Here is a 17,305-nt window from a genome sequence, read left to right on the forward strand (position 1 = left end):
GAAATTTAATAAAAAAAAAATATACTTTTTATTTTCCATATCTTTTATAAAAATGTACAATCAGGAACAAAAATAAGTGAACAGATGATGAAAAAAAATATCGATGAAATTTAATCAATATAGAATTGTAATTTCGTGTTTCAGCTTTATTTAATATTAATAAAAGCCTCCTAAGCTTCGTTCATATAAATCTTGAAAAGAATTCAATTTAAAAAAAAAGTTAATTAAACACACTATTTTCTATATTAATAACTGTGGATGTTTAAGCAAATTCATATGTTTTTAGAAAATAGAAGGATGAATCCTAAATAGAAATTTAATGAAAAGAAAATATACTTTTCATTTTCCATATCTTTTATAAAAATGTACAATCAGGAACAAAAATAAGTGAACAGATGATGAAAAAAAATATCGATGAAATTTAATCAATATAGAATTGTAATTTCGTGTTTCAGCTTTATTTAATATTAATAAAAGCCTCCTAAGCTTCGTTCATATAAATCTTGAAAAGAATTCAATTTAAAAAAAAAGTTAATTAAGCACACTATTTTCTAAATTAATAACTGTGGATGTTTAAGCAAATTCATATGTTTTTAGAAAATAGAAGAATGAATCCTAAATAGAAATTTAATAAAAAGAAAATATACTTTTTATTTTCCATATCTTTTGTAAAAATGTACAATCAGGGGCAAAAATAAGTGGACAGATGATGAAATTTAATTAATATAGAATTGTAATTTCATGTTTCAGCTTTATTTAATATTAATAAAAGCCTCCTGAGCTTCTCATATAAATCTTAAAAGAATTCAGTTTAAAAAAAAAGTTAATTAAACACACTTTTTATTTATTATATTAATAACTGTGGATGTTTATGCAAATTCATATGTTTTTAGAAAATAGAAGAATGAAACCTAAATAGAAATTTAATAAAAAGAAAATATACTTTTTATTTCCCATATTTTGCATATCTTTTATAAAAACATGTTTAATTGGATTTCTTTTCATAAAGTTCTATCTATTTCAGTATAGTAATTCATTGTACACGACACCATAGCTATTTATCTTGCGTTTACCTATGATCAATGGTCACAATATAAAAAATTAGTGAAATTTGACAAGATCAGACTCTTAAAATTGAATACGATGTAGATAACACGATATTAAGGGTAGTTTAAGTCACCATTTTGCTAGTTTCGAATTTTTTTAGAAAATACATGCATCTTAAGTTCACAATTTTTATAAAAATTTATTTCTATCTTGAAAACTACTTATCCATTGAAATTGTGGTTCGATAGTGATATAAAATGTGATTTATTCGAGTCTAATAACCCATACAAGGGTTTCGACAGTAATTCACAAGCATGGGAATTCCCCGCGAGCCACCAGCGACCTCTACTCGGGGATTCCCCTACGATCGACCACTATTCTAACGTACAGCGCCATCATGCGACCATAAACGCGCCACACTTGCTTTTTAAACGCCCCAAAAAAATTGGAGAAACATTTAGAAAAGTGCATTGAACTAAAAAGAGATTATATTGAAAAATAACGAAAAAATCCACCTAAAATAATTTGTTTTTCTATCTTTTTCTAAGGACTTATCGAACGACCCTCGTACAAGAGATAAGTTTATTATTGTTCCCTGAAAGGTTGCTTCGATTCTGAAGGAAAAGGTTTCATTCGATCATATCAAGCCAAGCGAAGCCAGCTGATCGATAAACTTATAGGGAAACGTTCGCACGAACAGGTGCGTTATTTCATTCGTGAATCAATACGAAGGATGTCGCGAGTTTTACGGCGGTTTCCTTTGATGTTCGAAATCCTCTGATATATTTCGCGAGTGTTCGTGCGATCACGCGGAACGCCAAAGGTGAGTTTGTCAATAAAGTTAGTCGTTAGTCGACAAACAGGGGGTTTTAAGGGGCCAGTCTCTCGTGTGTACGTTGCAAAATTTAATCTTTATTTATTTTTTTTAAATTTTACATCCAACGCTATAATTTATTTTGGATGAACTTCTAAAATGGACATTCTTCGACTTTTTGTTATACTCTGGATTGTTATGTATTTTAACGTGCTGATTACGAGTATAATAATGAAACGCAAATTTTTTTTTTCGTAGCTGCAGCCATGAAAACACCATTCAAATCAGTTTTTTTTATTTGCTTCCGTGAATAATGGGAATTTTGAAAAATGCTTCGGATGAAAGTTGTAGATCTCATTAAAATACACATTTTATGTCTTATTCATTTTTGTCATGGAGATGATAGTTTTTGAGAAAAACGATATTAAATGTTATCAATATCATGAAAACTAATAGTTTGCAATAAAAAACAAAATAAGGTGAAATTACCGCACGAAAACTACAAAATAAAGATATTCGTTTCAAAAAATAAAAAATTTTAAGCTCTGCACAGAGAAATATACACAACATGTAAAGAAAGTTGCAATTGAGAGTTGCTCCGCATAAGTGAATAATTACCTACCATTTTTCTCAGAAAATATTATCTTTATGACAAAAATCAATAGGACATAAAATGTGTATTTTTATGAGGTCTACAACTTTTGTCTGAAGTATTTTTCAAAATACTCGTAATCAGCACGACAAAATACGTAAAAAGTATAAAAAAAAATCGCAGGCGCAGATTGTCAGCAGACATCTTTTGACTCTGTCGTAAATCTTTGAAAACATTAATTTACATTTAAATTAACATAATACTTGACATTTATCCCTCAAAATTTAAGTTCAATAAAAAAAAAATTGATTTTTTTGAGGTCTCACATGAGACTGTCGCCTTAAAACTCCTCCAACGTCTCGAATCCTTTGAATGATCGTTAAATATTTGAAAAAATTCCCTGATCTGTTTTTTTTTAATTTGTCAATTGATAAATATGTCACGCAGCGTGTCGAGAAACCCGAAAATTCTTTTTAAAACGAAATCAAAATGTCGATTGAGAGATGGAAGGAAATGTAAGACCACTTGAGGCCCTGCAGGTTGCGATGGTTGGTTAAGCAATAAAATTTTAGGAATAAAATCTAGAGTTTTGTCTAACTTGGAAAAAGAACATTCGACGAGCGTCAATTTTCGATTGTGCTTTTAGGTTTTCGTCAAGAGGATCGCTAAATATAACGAGTAGAGATTCCCAATGTTTAACACTAGATTTACGGATGTTGATTATACACGTATTTTTACCGAAATAAGCCAATTTGACTCACACAACAAAATTCGAATTGTTTGCAAGAACAAATAGTTCCAAATGAATTTAAATGAAAGCAAAAATAGGTATACATAACAACATACGTTTTTAAAATTTTAATGGGAGATTCTAGAGGCCAAAATAAGACGAAAATCAAGAATGACAATTTGTTGATCGAGGCTTCGTTAGAAAGTTATTAACGTTTAAAGTTAAAGTGTGCAGCTATCGTGCGCGCGCAGATTACAGTTTCACAGGCGGAACTTTAAACGTCGATAACTTTTTAACGAAGCATCGATCGACAAATTGGTATTCTTGATTTTCGTCTTATTTTGGCCTCTAGAATCTCCCATTAAAATTTCCCCCAAGGTTGACCTAACACCCTGTATAGTAATCAAATTTTTAACGAGTCAAACTGGCTCAGACTGTAAATCTAGTGTTAAATTATACACTAAATCCGCACCCCTATTCCTGCATCACCAAAAGCGAACACCAATGTCATCGTTACGAGAAAAGGTGAGCCCATTATTTTACTCTTTCTACAAAAACTTTTTATGGACGAGTCGAGAATCATTTATATTTTTTAGGGGCAAATATTCGACACTATTTTTAACATTTAACTGGAGAAACTAGCAAAAATAGTTCAGTTATCATGATATTAAACGTACGATGATCAACGCGAATACAGGTACAATATATTTTTTATTTCCATATGCTATACAATATAGAATATAAACGATTTTAAAAATCCTACAGAACATTAAGAATTTAAATAGACAAAGGAACTAACCGAATTTATCATTTTTAATCACATTTTAGTTTTATATTCCCTTATTAATAATCGTTAATTTTCCTAGAAACTTAAATTTATCAAAATTAACAAATACGTAGTATAAAAATGTAAAAAGAACTTTAATAAGACCTGGGAGTAAAATTAACCAGCATTATCAGAGGATGTACCATTCGATGTGTAATAACAAACATGATTGACGAAACAATGGCGTTACATTCCATTCATAGTATGATTGAATCGATCATTTTATGCTATCTACAATCGTCGTATGTCCATGAAGTTTGTATGAGAAGGAAAACAAGACGAGAAACACATAGAAACTATAAAACAACTGTTTTGTATGACACTAAAATCGTGAAATGTTTATAAAACATGAGTGATAACGTGATATGGAAATTATGCGAATCATTGCACGATAAACGGATTTAAAAATGATCTACAGGGCGTTTCAAGGTCGAACTGAAAGACCCTGTATAATGTAATCCATTCTGCAACTTTTTCAGAATGCAAGATATGTATATCGACATTAAAATAAGATGTTATAAGAGCACGTTAGGGTGAAATCGTTTAATTCATTGATAATTTGAGTAATGAATTCGAAGATTTAATGATTTTCACAGTAAATGTCCGCAACCATAATCCAATAACCCACAAACCTTTCTCTGTACAAAGACAATTTACTTTAATTATTCTTAATTTGTTACCTTTGGCAGAGTTTTAATCATTCTTCTAGTAAAGCTGTACCAGATTTTTCACTGACAAATACGTTGCCATGTAACTTGTTCCAAGATCCTCTAACTCATTGTTATGTTTAACTATAATTTATTGAACAAACAAAATATCGTAAATTGATTTAACAGTATACAACGTGCTAATCTATCTATAAAAGTCTTAAAAGTTCGTATGTACTAATTTACGTTAAACCTTTAATCAACCTGAGAAATTTTGAAGAAAAAAAAAAAATTTGTTTTTTAATAATACTTTCTATATTATCATACATCTCGCCCTTCGAATCGATCGTGTACACCTGTAATCCTGTTTTGAATGTTTAAAGCAACGGAGTTATTAAATGCTCACTTTTAGGTGATTTACGGAGTTGTTATATACAGGACGTTTCATAAAATGCGATAAATTTTGGAAATAAAAGATTCTCCAAATAAGAATATCATTATTGCCATTATAATCCATATTTTCAATAATTAATTACTCGATTTAGAAATTCAACATTTTAGTACGTGACAATTTTTTTTTTTACAACTTTTCGAAACTTGCTTTACAAATGAGCATTCTCATATACATTATATACTCGTGAAATCTTATCGTCTTTTTTTACTATTAACAATTAGCTTTTTAAAATTTTGAGATTCTGGAAATAAGTTTTGCAAAAATATATGCATACTTGAAATCTTGTTTTTTTAAGTCGTGATTCCCTTATTTCCTAAATGTAGCACACATTTAAAAACACCATGTACATACGCATGAATATATATATATATGTATATATATATATATGTAATATAAAGAATCTTATAGCTTATAACAGATTATTAATTTACATCTACAAAAGAACTCGATAAAATGTATCTACTCTAGTAACCATTTCGAATGAAATATTCCATTAAGAAATTTTATATAACAGATAACTACTTTTCAAGCGTAAACAATTATAACATTTACATAAATTTTTACAATTTAAAAATAGTAGACATTGTTCGATTAATTTCGTGCGGAGTCCTTTTGCAGTTATATTACGATTTCATTTTCGTAGTAATGTAAATCTAGATAACAAAAAATATATATTTTACAGTACCGTTACATTACTATAGTTTTAAATAAATTGTTATCTTCGTACAGATTACATAGTAATCTTCGCCACGACAACTATCAAACTGGATCACTGTTCTCGTAACACAGATAAACATTTTTTGAGCAATTCCGCGTGTGCCTGCAAACAAAACGCAACAAATTTTTCTTACGTACCATTAAATGTATCGATATGAAAAGAGAAATTAGTATATCCTTACTTTTGCATGTTTTATTTCTAGTTCTGTTAATTCGATTAGATTCTTTCTAAAAGCAGCTACTCTTCTCGTTTTGAAATCCGTCAATTCTGTAATCAAAAACTCAATGAAATTCACTCATCCATGAAAATACAGATTCATTTTTAGGAAGTGTTAAAGAATACCTTCTTTTCCTTTTTCTGACATTTGTTCGAATTTTTCACATGCTTCTGTTTGAGCTTGTTCTGCCTGAATCAACAGAAACAAACAATCTCAACCTTCACTTATACGTACCGTTCTTCCATGAGAAGAAGGCACAACGTGTTTACATCCCCACTCCTGTTGCAGTCCGCTGATTGGTCGAAAACGATGACGAAATCGGTGACAGCCAATCAGCGGACTGCAGCGAGAGTTGCAGTTCGCTGACTCACTATTGGTTGAAAACGGTGACGAAGATTGGTGGCAGCCAATCAGCGGACTGCAGCAAGAGGATATAAACACTGTGCCTTCTTCTCGTGAAAGGAAGACTCAATACTATCAATATTTAACAATATCGAGCACAATATCAAAACTTCCTTTTCCAAAACTGATTAAAACGTGCAATTTTCCTTAGTACGAAATCTGATATTTTTCAAAATTGATCGATACTTACACTGTTAGATTCTTCTACTTTTTAAAATAACTTTACTACTTCTTCTTTACCACAAAAAGTATATTTCACTGGTAACATAGTTTGCACGCTTACGTAAATTTTACGATCATTGAATGAACAAACACGGATGCGAAAAAGTAAAAATACATGCAAGTACTGCTCATGCATAATATTTAATAACAATTTAATGCATAGCTAGTGATTTCAGTCTTCTCTATAACCCCTTCCTCCAACAAATGGTAATATATTTTACATAAATACTAAAAATTCTAACATTACGATACTATTTATAAAAATAAATTTGTAACTTCAGGCAACTTATGTGGAAGAATTATAATTTCACGTATCGTGCTTCCATGAGAAGAAGGCACAATGTGTTTATATCCCCACTCTTGCTGCAGTCCGCTGATTGGCTGTCAGCGATCTTCGTCACCGCTATCGACCAATCAGTGGACAGTAACGAAAGTGGGGATATAAACACGCAGTGCCTTCTTCTCGTGGAAGTACGATACATCGCGTAGACAAATTTGAAATTTTGTTGTTAATATTTTCATATGAATATCTTTGGAAATTCGAAATTATTTAAAATATACACTACAGCAAGGCGCCAAACATACGAATGAAGAAAAACACACCTCAGCAACCTCCACTGCCTTGACGAGCAAGAAAAATTAAATTTTTTGGTTAGATTCTATGCCTATTTGTTTAATGAAGACAGTGGAATATCTCATGGGGAATTAAAATAATCGTAATAATGTCCTTGCAAAAATAGTTTGAGATATACCACCGTTCATCCTGTACACATTTACCAATTTAGAAAATCTTACATTAAATGAACAGTTAATACAGCGTCTGATTTTGAAAGAAATAATATGTCCTTTTCCATAATTTTTAAGTATTCAAAATGTCGTACTTACGGCATGAACATCTTTGTTTTTGGCACGAGCTTTCTCGAGAGCACGATTTGCAGACTCATACGCGTGTAAAGCTTTTAATCTTCTAAACAGCAGTCGTTTGGCTGCAGCTGTATCCCTCATGTAGTAACGGAGAGTGTCTGACAATTTCAGATCTTCATCGGAGGCTACTCGTCCTTCGACTTTCTATTACAACATTACAAATATAAATAATACGAACAGACGAACGAAATAAAATAAATTCAAATTTCTTACCCTCAGTTTTTCAAAAGTGTCTGCAATTTTTGTTAAAAATCTTTCCAGTTTGCCGTAATCAGTTGTAGCCAATTGTAAAATATTCGTTGAAATCTTTATGTAAGAATCAGCTACATCTTTATGTTTGGCTGTTTGGCGATCTGCGCGAAGCGTTGCCTCTTTTAAATTATGATGGTACGTTTGCAAGAACGACATTTCTTGATCGAAGAAGTCGTTCACATCTTTTACAGTCGCTGACAAATAATACTCGTCTGTAGTAGTAGAAAATGATTTTACCAAACCACCGAATACCTCCATTTTATTTTTTCCTAAAATAAAACAAAGAATTCACACGTTATTTTCGTATTAAACATTACAACAATGTTTATAAAAAATTAGCAAAGAAACTTTACGTAAACGCCAATTAAAGTCTTTACCTCTCACGCAAAGATCTTGATCATACTCTAAAAACACTCTTAAATTATGGTCATTTTGAAAAACTGGATGATTTGCTAGTCTAGTTAAAAACATTTCGTGCATAGCAACAGTTTTCTTAAATGTAGCTAAATATTCGCTGTAATAAAAGTATAAGTGTTACATAAATCGGTCGATTTCAATAAAAATTATTAAATAATCTACATTTACATTAATGTTCGAATATTTAACTTACGCTTCCAATTCCTGTTTCATTTTAAGGAATTCTTCACGGGTCATGTTACCCTCGCCCTCCCCAAGCTTTTGCAACTTTTCACGCGACGCATCAAAATCTGGCCGTGGTGGACAAGGCGGAATCTGAAAGTATACGTATCCTTCGTTGCACATTGCTCAAAAGATAAAAAATCAATTGATAAAAATCAAAAGAAAACATACAATATAACCAGCATATTCTTCGTTCTCTTCGAATCGATCGTGCAACCACACAAATTCTTCGTGTTGCCTTACGACTAAATTTTCTGGCTTTTGAAATTCAGGTAATGTAGTTTTTGTATGTACAGTGAATTTAACTTTATCCTTTTCGCTGAGAGCATCCGAAATGTCCACTTGCAATGACTTATCAGAAAGGTCTACATTATCCACATGAATTGTCTGTAAATACGAATTCTTTAAGTTAGAACGATAAAATTGTAGAGTTCGAACAAAGATGGCGAACGTTAATAACCGAATTTCAATTAATTGTTATTAGTGTAGAATAATAAAAAAATTTATTAAACGAAAATATAAATACCTTTTTTGGGGGAACGTTACTTAAAATGTCAGTAGTATCGCATATACCGTCCTGAAACATTTTCTTCGATTAAAAATGTGTGATAGATATTTACAACAACTTGGAAAGCTAAACTGCAGTATAGTAAATTCGCTACGAAGGCAGATCGGCGGACAAGTGATAACAGGTTCCACCTACCATCATGGCGTCCAAGCGTCTTTTTGACACGTTCTGCGTTTCACAATGTATATCTATCGGTCGGAATTAATCCGATAATGATCTAAACTGACATCCGCGAGAATGTGGTTCTACTTGCAGTAGAGATTACACGTATTGTACTTAGATTTTCTTATAGGCAATTACCAATGGAAAATTTTCTACTGTTCAACGCACTTAACCGAGTCATTCATAACATGTCAGAATGCGGCATAATCAAAAGACGTATGTATGTACGCACGCTGATAAATCAGCTGTAAGAACGTAGCGATTGTTCATGGAACTGGCAAATACAGCAGAACTATGCTCTTTATTACTTATAGTGAATATTTTAACGATGCATATATTTTCATTACGATCTGTGAGAAACGAATGAAATATTTAGATTGATTTTAGAGTACTTTCTTAATACGTATATCGAACGCATAAATAATTGATTCGTTGACTCTTTGGGACACGCGGGGATTAAGTGTCCCACCTTTTCGATGCACCGTAATGCATGGTGGGACGTTTTTAGTCTTATTTACGTAAAGCAGTTGGTAATATCTTCGACAAATGTTACAAGTGTATTCACTTGTGTTGGCAACATTCAGCGCGCCAATACAGGTTCATCAATTGTTGCAAGCGGAAGGTTTATCGCGACAACTATTACTATTTTTTTTATGTTTTTACATTACGTGATACCTTCCTTAATAAAAATATACCAATTTCGTTTAATTTTAAACGCAATATCATGCAACGTGGGTCTGTTTTATTATCTGAAATCCCGTGCCGCAAAGAGTTAATGGATGCTTATTAAAATAACCTTTAACTTCGAAGAAAATATTTAAGTAAGTAATATCAATAAATTTCTACCAGACGTTATTGAAATTCATCGTTTATAATAGGAAACAAGATTTACTCTAATTCTATCAAAGTTTATGGTAATCATTTCATGTTAATACTTTGACGGCCGCTGTCACGTATGCGTGACTTTGCGAGCTAGCAGACGTTGGCCATTGTCACGTATGCGTGATCTACTGTATCAGTCACCATTTTATTATACATTCAACTTATTACGTTTGTGTGCGGCCATTAAAGTGTTAACATACACGTACAATTGATACAAGATTAATGAAACGTTAGCACGTTTATTTTTGTAGAAAGTTACGAAATATATTGAAAATTTTTCTTATATTGTACTTGTTTAACAATTCTGCATGACAATTATATTTTGGAATCGTCGATAACTACATGTTTAAAGTTGGGTTAGTTTTCGATCGTTGACAGCAACAGTTTCCTTCCGCTCTAACCTACATACTATCCAGTGATGACTTGTTGGCTAGGCACCTGCAAACTAAACGGGGCAAGGGTAAGGGGAGAAGGTCTGCATAGTAGTAGGGTCTCCATAACCACGAGAGATACATTTTTGTTCTATTCATGGCTAGTATTTTGAGCGTACGGTTACGCCAATGTCTCTCAGTCATGTTCTATCCTACTCTGTCCCTATACGTTTCGTTCGCGTCCTTTGTCACGCAATGGAATTGTGTTGTGAGTGGCTCAGCCAATAATGACAATGCATGTGAGAGCAGACGGCCAATCAGCGTGCGTAGCCATCAAGTCACCACTGGATAGTACATGATCGACCACCTGATTCGCGATTACGTGTATATTAATTCCAGTTAATATTTTATCATAACACTGTTTAATATAATGTAAGTTTAATATAATACAATAATTTATGTCCTAAATCATTCCCGTACGAAAAAATATAATTAACTTTAAAAAATGTTTTATTATATCAAATATCTAATGTTAATCATCGTTAAATTAACTTTGCAAACACATTTGTTTTGACAATTTTTAAACCATATTTATATCGATTTGTTTACATATTCGTTGTAATTCGTATTTCTATTCGTTTAGGTTATAATTCTGATACAAGTACGAATTACCAAATTAAATGTAAAAAAGCATAATTCATAAAATATTTATAATATACAAGGTTGTTTTAGAATTACTTTCTATTTCTAACTAGAAAAATTAGTAAAACTCATCAAAGCAACATTTCTTTTTAAGTTTCGACAATGGCAAACCATTATGATAAGTTGTCATGGAAAGGTAAGCTTAATAAATAGTTTCTTGTATTAATTTAGAAATGATTTAAATCAAATTTTGATTAATTGAAGCAAAATTGAACGTTTTAATGTACACGTAGAAGTTCGAGAGTTATTTAGAATATGGAGAGAGGACAGCGAACGTCGAAGCAAGGATGTAGTAGATTTATGGGAAACAAAATTGATGGACAAAATTGATCAACTTGGCAATGAAAGTATGATAAAATTACTTTCATAAGAACTATTTTTATTAACCACTTGCGCTACCAATAAATTCACGGTTGCTGTGCACCAGTATAATATCTGTGTTAAATCATGAACAAATGCATCTCGACGTGCCACTTTCTAGCACAAGTGGTTAAGACAATCACATTAACTAATGACAATCTTTTACATAATATTTATACAGAGTATCTGATTTTGGAGCAAGTTTGCATAGCAGCATTGGATTGTTATCGTCTTTCGTTAGCAGAATATTGCATTAAGATACTAAAAAGAGAATTTCCTAGCAGCTTAAGAGTTCACAAATATCATGCGATGCATCTGGAAGCTTTGGAAATGTAACGTTCCTTTATTAAATATATCATTAGGACAGTTTCGTTTAGAAATTGTTTACACTATGACATAGAAATAAAATACATTGACAGGTACGATGAAGCATTAGAAGTGTTGTGTTCTATTATAAAAAGAGATGAAACTAACGCAGCACCAAGGAAGCGACGTATAGCTATATTAAAAGCAAATGGTCGAACATTGGAAGCTATTAAAGAACTTACAGAATATTTAAAACAGTCAGTATTTAAATGAAATCTAATTGACGATTCAGAACTGTTATATACTGTATTAATTCTTATAGATTCATGAGCGATCAAGAAGCATGGCACGAGTTATGTGATTTATATTTACAAGAACAAGAATACTCTAAAGCTGCATTCTGTATGGAAGAACTCATTCTGCATAATCCGCATAGTCATTTAATTTATCAAAGATATGCAGAAATAAAATATTCCCAAGTAATAAATATTCCAATAATTTTTATTTACCTAAATTTTATCGAATTTATGAATAAGTAATCGCTTGCATTTAGGGTGGATTTGAAAATATGGAATTAGCTAAAGCGTACTTTTGTCAGGCTGCAAAGTTAAATCCAAATAATATCAGAGCACTGTATGGCTTGTTATTGGTAAGGATGATTATATTTATGAAAGTATTGTTGAAAATCTAAAAAGTCATTATCTTACTTCGATTGATTATTTATAACTAATTTCCTTTCAGGCAACAAACAATATTGCTACGTCACCTAAATGTCCTTCGTCTAAGAAGAAAGATGCGATAGAATTAAGCGAATGGGCAAGTAATCAAATAGAAATGCAATATCAGTCGAAAGTTTTAGATGAGAATATGAAAGCAGTAGAAGGATTACTAGGACAATTGCAACTCGACGTTTAGATATGGAAATTTATATGTATGTATAAGCACTGTAACATATGTAAATGTATTATTAATTCCTCACTATTTATACACAAATGCAATTTATTAATATTAATTCAGAAATATTTACATAATCTGGAGAGTGCAGTGAATTTATACAAGTATACTAAAATATTTGTTTCGCAAAATCTAGTAAAGCATAACTCATTAGTAAAATATAAAATTGATTTAGAAAATAATACACATACTACAACGAAAATATTAATAATATATGTGATAATTTGTAACTTCATAACAGCTATAATTCGACAAATATTCCTTTGAAAATATGAAGAATTTTACTTATTTTTTTATTTAGATTCGTCTCGTTATTTAATGTATTACACGTTCCTGCACATCTTATGTATTTCTCTGAATTTGTATTGTATATGATGATGAAGGACAATTTAGCAAAAATTATGTTCCCAAATATTAAATTCGAAGGAAACAATAAACATTTATTGCGCATAAAATAATTACAGAGTCATCTATGTGAATTTTCTTTATTATTCTGTTCCCAAAATTTTCTGTTTTTCGCTTTCTCTTCCGCTCTTTTCATTCGTTTTTCTTTCCGGCTTTCGCTACGCAAAGCAAAATATTGTTCCCGAAAGTCAGTTAAATTTGTAGAAATTGTTTCATCTGATTCCTGAAAGAGAAAAATAGAAATTGGAACAGAACTATTTTTATGTATTGGTATTACACACGAGACCCAATACAGGTAAAGAAAGGTCTTGGGCTCGTCAATAATGACCCTCATAACTCTTTGGGGCACACTGGGATTAAAAATGGGACCACCTCGAAATATTGCAATAGCTGCATGCGCGCGCATAGGTTCATATTTCGTCTTATTTACGTAAAGCAGTTGGTAATATCTTCAACAAATGTTACTTGTGTTAGCAACATTCAACATGCCAATACAGGTTATTATTACACTATTACTATTTTTTTATATTTTTACATTATGCGATACCTTTAATTTAAAACGCAATAAAATATCTATGCAACACGGGTCCATTTTATTATCTGAAATCCTGTGCTGCAAAGAGTTATCAAAAACCGGAGACTTTCCGTACGCAAATAGTTATTTTGACCGAACGACGTTTTTCCGAGAATCACGAAAACAATAACAGCTTTTTTATTTCGTATTTGTATAGCAATGTATGTTCATTCATACCTTCGGGTCTTTTATTTTCCTATAAGTTAATAATCTGCGACTAGTATAATTGCTAAGTACTTGCTCCGAATTCGCTATAAGTTCTAAACACGGATGTGTTGGTAATTGGTTATCCGAGTACTGGTCTCTGAAATTATTTTGTGCAATACTGCATGTGAATATTGTGTAGGAAAATCTGATAAATACAGTGAAACTTCGATTTGGCGAACCAATTGGAGGTATCGTCTTTTCATGAGAAGAAGGCACAGCGTGTTTACATCCCCACTTTTGCTGCAGTCCGCTGATTGGCTGCCACCGATCTTCCGTCATCGTTTTCGACCAATAGTGAGTCAGCGAACTGCAACTCTTGCTGCAGTCCGCTGATTGGCTGCTACCGATCTTCCGTCAGCGTTTTCGACCAATAGTGAGTGAGTCAGTGGACTGCAACGGATGTGGAGATGTAAACACGTTGTGCCTTCTTCTCGTGGAAGAATGGTACCAACATAGAATTGTAGAATTCTGTTCGTAAAATCGAGGTTTCTCTGCTCTGTTAATGCAACTTACCTAAACAGAGGAAACCAACACACTAATCTCCTATTCATTTTAAGGTGTTTAGCAGAGAAACTTAATAGATCTTTGTAGATCTCAGGTAAACCGTAATCAATTTTAGAAGGTATGTGAGACGATGCTTGATGTTCTTCTATCACTGGGTTTAATTTAGTTGTGCCTATCTTTTCCGTTGCTTCTCTTATACCGTACGGAGCTGTAAGAAATAGAAGTCGAAGAAATAACTGAGTAAATAGTCGTATTAATTATAACAGAAGTTATAAGAAGCATAATTTAATAAGAAAAGCTATACTTACGATCAGTAATTATAGCATCTACACACATATCCGAACGCCATAAAGGAACAGAAAAATCTGATACAACTATATCAATGTGATAAGAACTTTTTCCGTATTGACTCATATTCGCGGCGACGCTCTCGTCCTTTTCCCTGATCTAATAATTATTTTAGTAAAAGTTGCGTAGGAATATCAGGGAAGAACAAATTATTACCTTTTGCGTTATTCGCGTAGGCCTTGTGCGTCCATGAAGCATTAAAAAATCTATATCTGTTCCCAATGTGTACCCTCCAAAGTGAGACGCCGCGACTAGTAAAGATCCAGTACCAACGAAAGGATCGAGAACAATATCTCCTTTTTGAACTTGTGCCTGATTCGCCATTATTAATGACAATTGAGGATCCATAGATGTATTACCTATGAATTTCCTCTTTTTCAATGATAACTTCTGAATTAAATCTCGTTGTCCACTTGTAATCTGAAAGTACATAGATATTTTAGGTACGAACGTGGATGTAAGTAATTGCTATAACGATACCAGACAAAATTAGTTACCCATCGTCCAAAAAAGAGTTCGTAAGCTGTATCAGGAATGTTATTTGGCTCCAGACCATAAAATTCTATATAAAATAAAGTTGTGTCTGGATTATTTAATTTCACTGGTCCTTCCAAGGGTAAATAACTGAAAGACTTTAATAACACATTAGATATTTCATTGAAACAAAAATTATAATTAACCAAGTACTTTCTTCTATTCATGTACTCACTTCAATTTTATTCACTTTTTCACGTTGTGAAAAATGTTTACAAAATGTCTCGACTATTACTTTAAACGATTTCTGTGGCCCTGCATATTTTTTTATTTCAGTAATCGGGTAAGCTTTCAGCTTGTCGTGTAAATCATCGTCTTTTTTACTATTGGCCCATAGTTCCATACAAAATCGAATAGAGACTGCTCTGCTTGCTATTTTATGCGCAACAGTTTCCGAGGGTAAATTAATAATCCAATATGGCTGAAATGAGAATTACTACATAAATAAATAAAAATAAATGTTCAGGATAATCAATCTGTTAACAACATTTAAACGAGCGCAGAGAATATTTAATGACACCACTGTTAATACAGTTTTTAATTGTAATTGTTATTAACACTTCGACTGCTACAGTTTTGGAGCGCTTGAACTGCTTACAATTGTAAGAATTGAATGAAAATTAACACTTAGTGGATTTTGAATGTAATCGCTAATTAGAAGATACTTTGAAATAACAAGTCGAGCAATTAAAAATTGTCGTTAGAACATCCAAAATAGAAGATTAATTTCTACGAAATCTTGCATCTGGCGGTGCACATCCAAACATGTAATTTTGACGTGGCAGTCAAAGGATTAATAGATTATGTTAAAAAGAGAAATTATCATATTTAAAAGTGTTATAAATGTTTTTGCTCTTACATGTTCCTCCCAATCGGGATGGCAACCAATCTTAATGTTAAACATACTAAGAATGGATTTCATTTCCTAAACAGAAAAAGCAAATGCAATAACGAGCTCTTCGAAGAATAGAAAATGAAACAAACGCTGTCACTTACGTTCGCACGAAAATCAACGTGCTCGTGAGCGAACCAGAAAAGATACTTTTTCCATTGACTGTTCATTGTCAGTGCTTATTATTTATCTTAACAAATTCAACCGAATATTATTCAGATACATTAACAAAATTACAATTTATTATTGACATCGATACGTGTTACATTAAGCATTAAAAAATTCGTTTTAACCCCTTGCACTAGTTTCATACGAGTCTGACTCGCGATGTGAATTTTAGGTTAAATTTGACTATCACGAGTCAGGCTCGTTTGATTTCATGTCAAACGTGAGTACCACGCGTCTGTGTCTGACTCGTAATCGACATTTCGAGCCAAGCATGAATATCACGAGTCGAACTCGTAAATATCGATATTTCGTCGATCGACATATCGTGTTTCAAGTTTCGACATTCGGCGATTCGGCTCCTTTGCCGATCATTCGGGCGTGTGGGTTAGGCACGGCTCCTTCCGAGTTTCAGCGCAGTGCAAGGGGTTAATAGAAACAATTAAATTGAAACTCTTATATGAAACTTAGGTTTCCGAATTATAAATTATCCATTGGATGAATTACATTATGAATCGTCGTGCACATCTCTATACAAACACACAGGTTACGATACGTCAAATAACACAAAATCAGCGATTCACAATGTAACCAACACCCTGACACTGATGGTTGACGGCTGCTATTCACAGCACGTTACGATATTTACGATACGCATGCTTATTGGAAGCCATAGATAAATAAAATATAGTGAGCCATTTATTATTGCAGAATTATACCATAGCATCATTATCATTCTTCGAAATCATACGAAATTGAAAACGCTAATCAAACTGTTCACTTTTATTCCAGAATATTAACAAAGTATTAAATTATTCGTATTAATTTACTATTTTTGTCATCGATTAATGAAACATCGATCAAATTGCGTTACAACAATTTTAATA

At 32.2% G+C, this 17,305-nt stretch overlaps 4 protein-coding genes across 12 annotated transcripts in view; 2 read left to right on the top strand and 2 right to left on the bottom strand.

The window, feature by feature from the left end:
* The window catches only part of Dpr12 (defective proboscis extension response 12), a 236,532-nt gene extending 231,780 nt beyond the window's left edge, over window positions 1–4,752 (top strand). The window contains exon 8 of one of the 2 annotated variants that reach the window (XR_013080934.1): window positions 1,596–4,752. The gene's annotated coding sequence lies outside the window, so the exon portion shown is untranslated. The remainder of the gene's footprint in view (window positions 1–1,595) is intronic. The other variant, XR_013080935.1, reaches the window with a different exon arrangement.
* Window positions 4,753–5,764: 1,012 nt separating this feature from the next.
* On the bottom strand, window positions 5,765–9,635 carry Snx6 (sorting nexin 6). 3 transcript variants are annotated; one of them, XM_076780850.1, is made up of 11 exons: window positions 9,188–9,635; window positions 9,011–9,061; window positions 8,656–8,871; window positions 8,456–8,577; window positions 8,223–8,359; window positions 7,807–8,114; window positions 7,555–7,737; window positions 7,273–7,290; window positions 6,171–6,234; window positions 6,010–6,095; window positions 5,765–5,930 (listed from the first exon to the last, which is right to left on the bottom strand). In XM_076780850.1, exons 1-11 carry the CDS (start codon window positions 9,191–9,193, stop codon window positions 5,880–5,882), a joined length of 1,242 nt encoding a protein of 413 aa, XP_076636965.1. In that variant the 5' UTR covers window positions 9,194–9,635; the 3' UTR covers window positions 5,765–5,879. The 3 variants fall into 3 exon arrangements, with proteins under 3 accessions (XP_076636965.1, XP_076636966.1, XP_076636964.1); XM_076780851.1 differs by lacking the exon at window positions 7,273–7,290 and having other exon boundaries at window positions 9,188–9,631; XM_076780849.1 differs by lacking the exon at window positions 9,188–9,635 and having other exon boundaries at window positions 9,011–9,070.
* Window positions 9,636–9,902: 267 nt separating this feature from the next.
* LOC143349524 (ER membrane protein complex subunit 2) lies at window positions 9,903–13,247 on the top strand. Of its 5 annotated transcripts, XM_076780855.1 has the most exons (9): window positions 10,772–10,865; window positions 11,264–11,305; window positions 11,403–11,516; window positions 11,711–11,861; window positions 11,949–12,092; window positions 12,158–12,314; window positions 12,389–12,484; window positions 12,577–12,766; window positions 13,091–13,247. In XM_076780855.1, the coding sequence occupies exons 1-8, from the start codon at window positions 10,823–10,825 to the stop codon at window positions 12,748–12,750; spliced, it is 921 nt and encodes a 306-aa protein (XP_076636970.1). In that variant the 5' UTR covers window positions 10,772–10,822; the 3' UTR covers window positions 12,751–12,766; window positions 13,091–13,247. The 5 variants fall into 5 exon arrangements, with proteins under 5 accessions (XP_076636973.1, XP_076636970.1, XP_076636972.1 ...); XM_076780858.1 differs by lacking the exons at window positions 10,772–10,865; window positions 13,091–13,247 and adding an exon at window positions 9,903–10,035 and having other exon boundaries at window positions 12,577–13,061; XM_076780857.1 differs by lacking the exon at window positions 13,091–13,247 and having other exon boundaries at window positions 10,779–10,851; window positions 12,577–13,061.
* LOC143349520 (tRNA (guanine(10)-N(2))-methyltransferase TRMT11) lies at window positions 13,204–17,022 on the bottom strand. 2 transcript variants are annotated; one of them, XM_076780848.1, is made up of 10 exons: window positions 16,926–17,022; window positions 16,358–16,443; window positions 16,221–16,286; window positions 15,537–15,782; window positions 15,325–15,459; window positions 14,984–15,247; window positions 14,788–14,926; window positions 14,489–14,687; window positions 13,946–14,072; window positions 13,204–13,417 (listed from the first exon to the last, which is right to left on the bottom strand). In XM_076780848.1, exons 2-10 carry the CDS (start codon window positions 16,421–16,423, stop codon window positions 13,256–13,258), a joined length of 1,404 nt encoding a protein of 467 aa, XP_076636963.1. In that variant the 5' UTR covers window positions 16,424–16,443; window positions 16,926–17,022; the 3' UTR covers window positions 13,204–13,255. The 2 variants fall into 2 exon arrangements, with proteins under 2 accessions (XP_076636963.1, XP_076636962.1); XM_076780847.1 differs by having other exon boundaries at window positions 16,358–17,022.
* Window positions 17,023–17,305: the final 283 nt, after the last annotated feature.

This window comes from Colletes latitarsis, chromosome 13 (genome assembly GCF_051014445.1).
Source record: "Colletes latitarsis isolate SP2378_abdomen chromosome 13, iyColLati1, whole genome shotgun sequence".
NCBI classification, from domain to species: domain Eukaryota; kingdom Metazoa; phylum Arthropoda; class Insecta; order Hymenoptera; family Colletidae; genus Colletes; species Colletes latitarsis.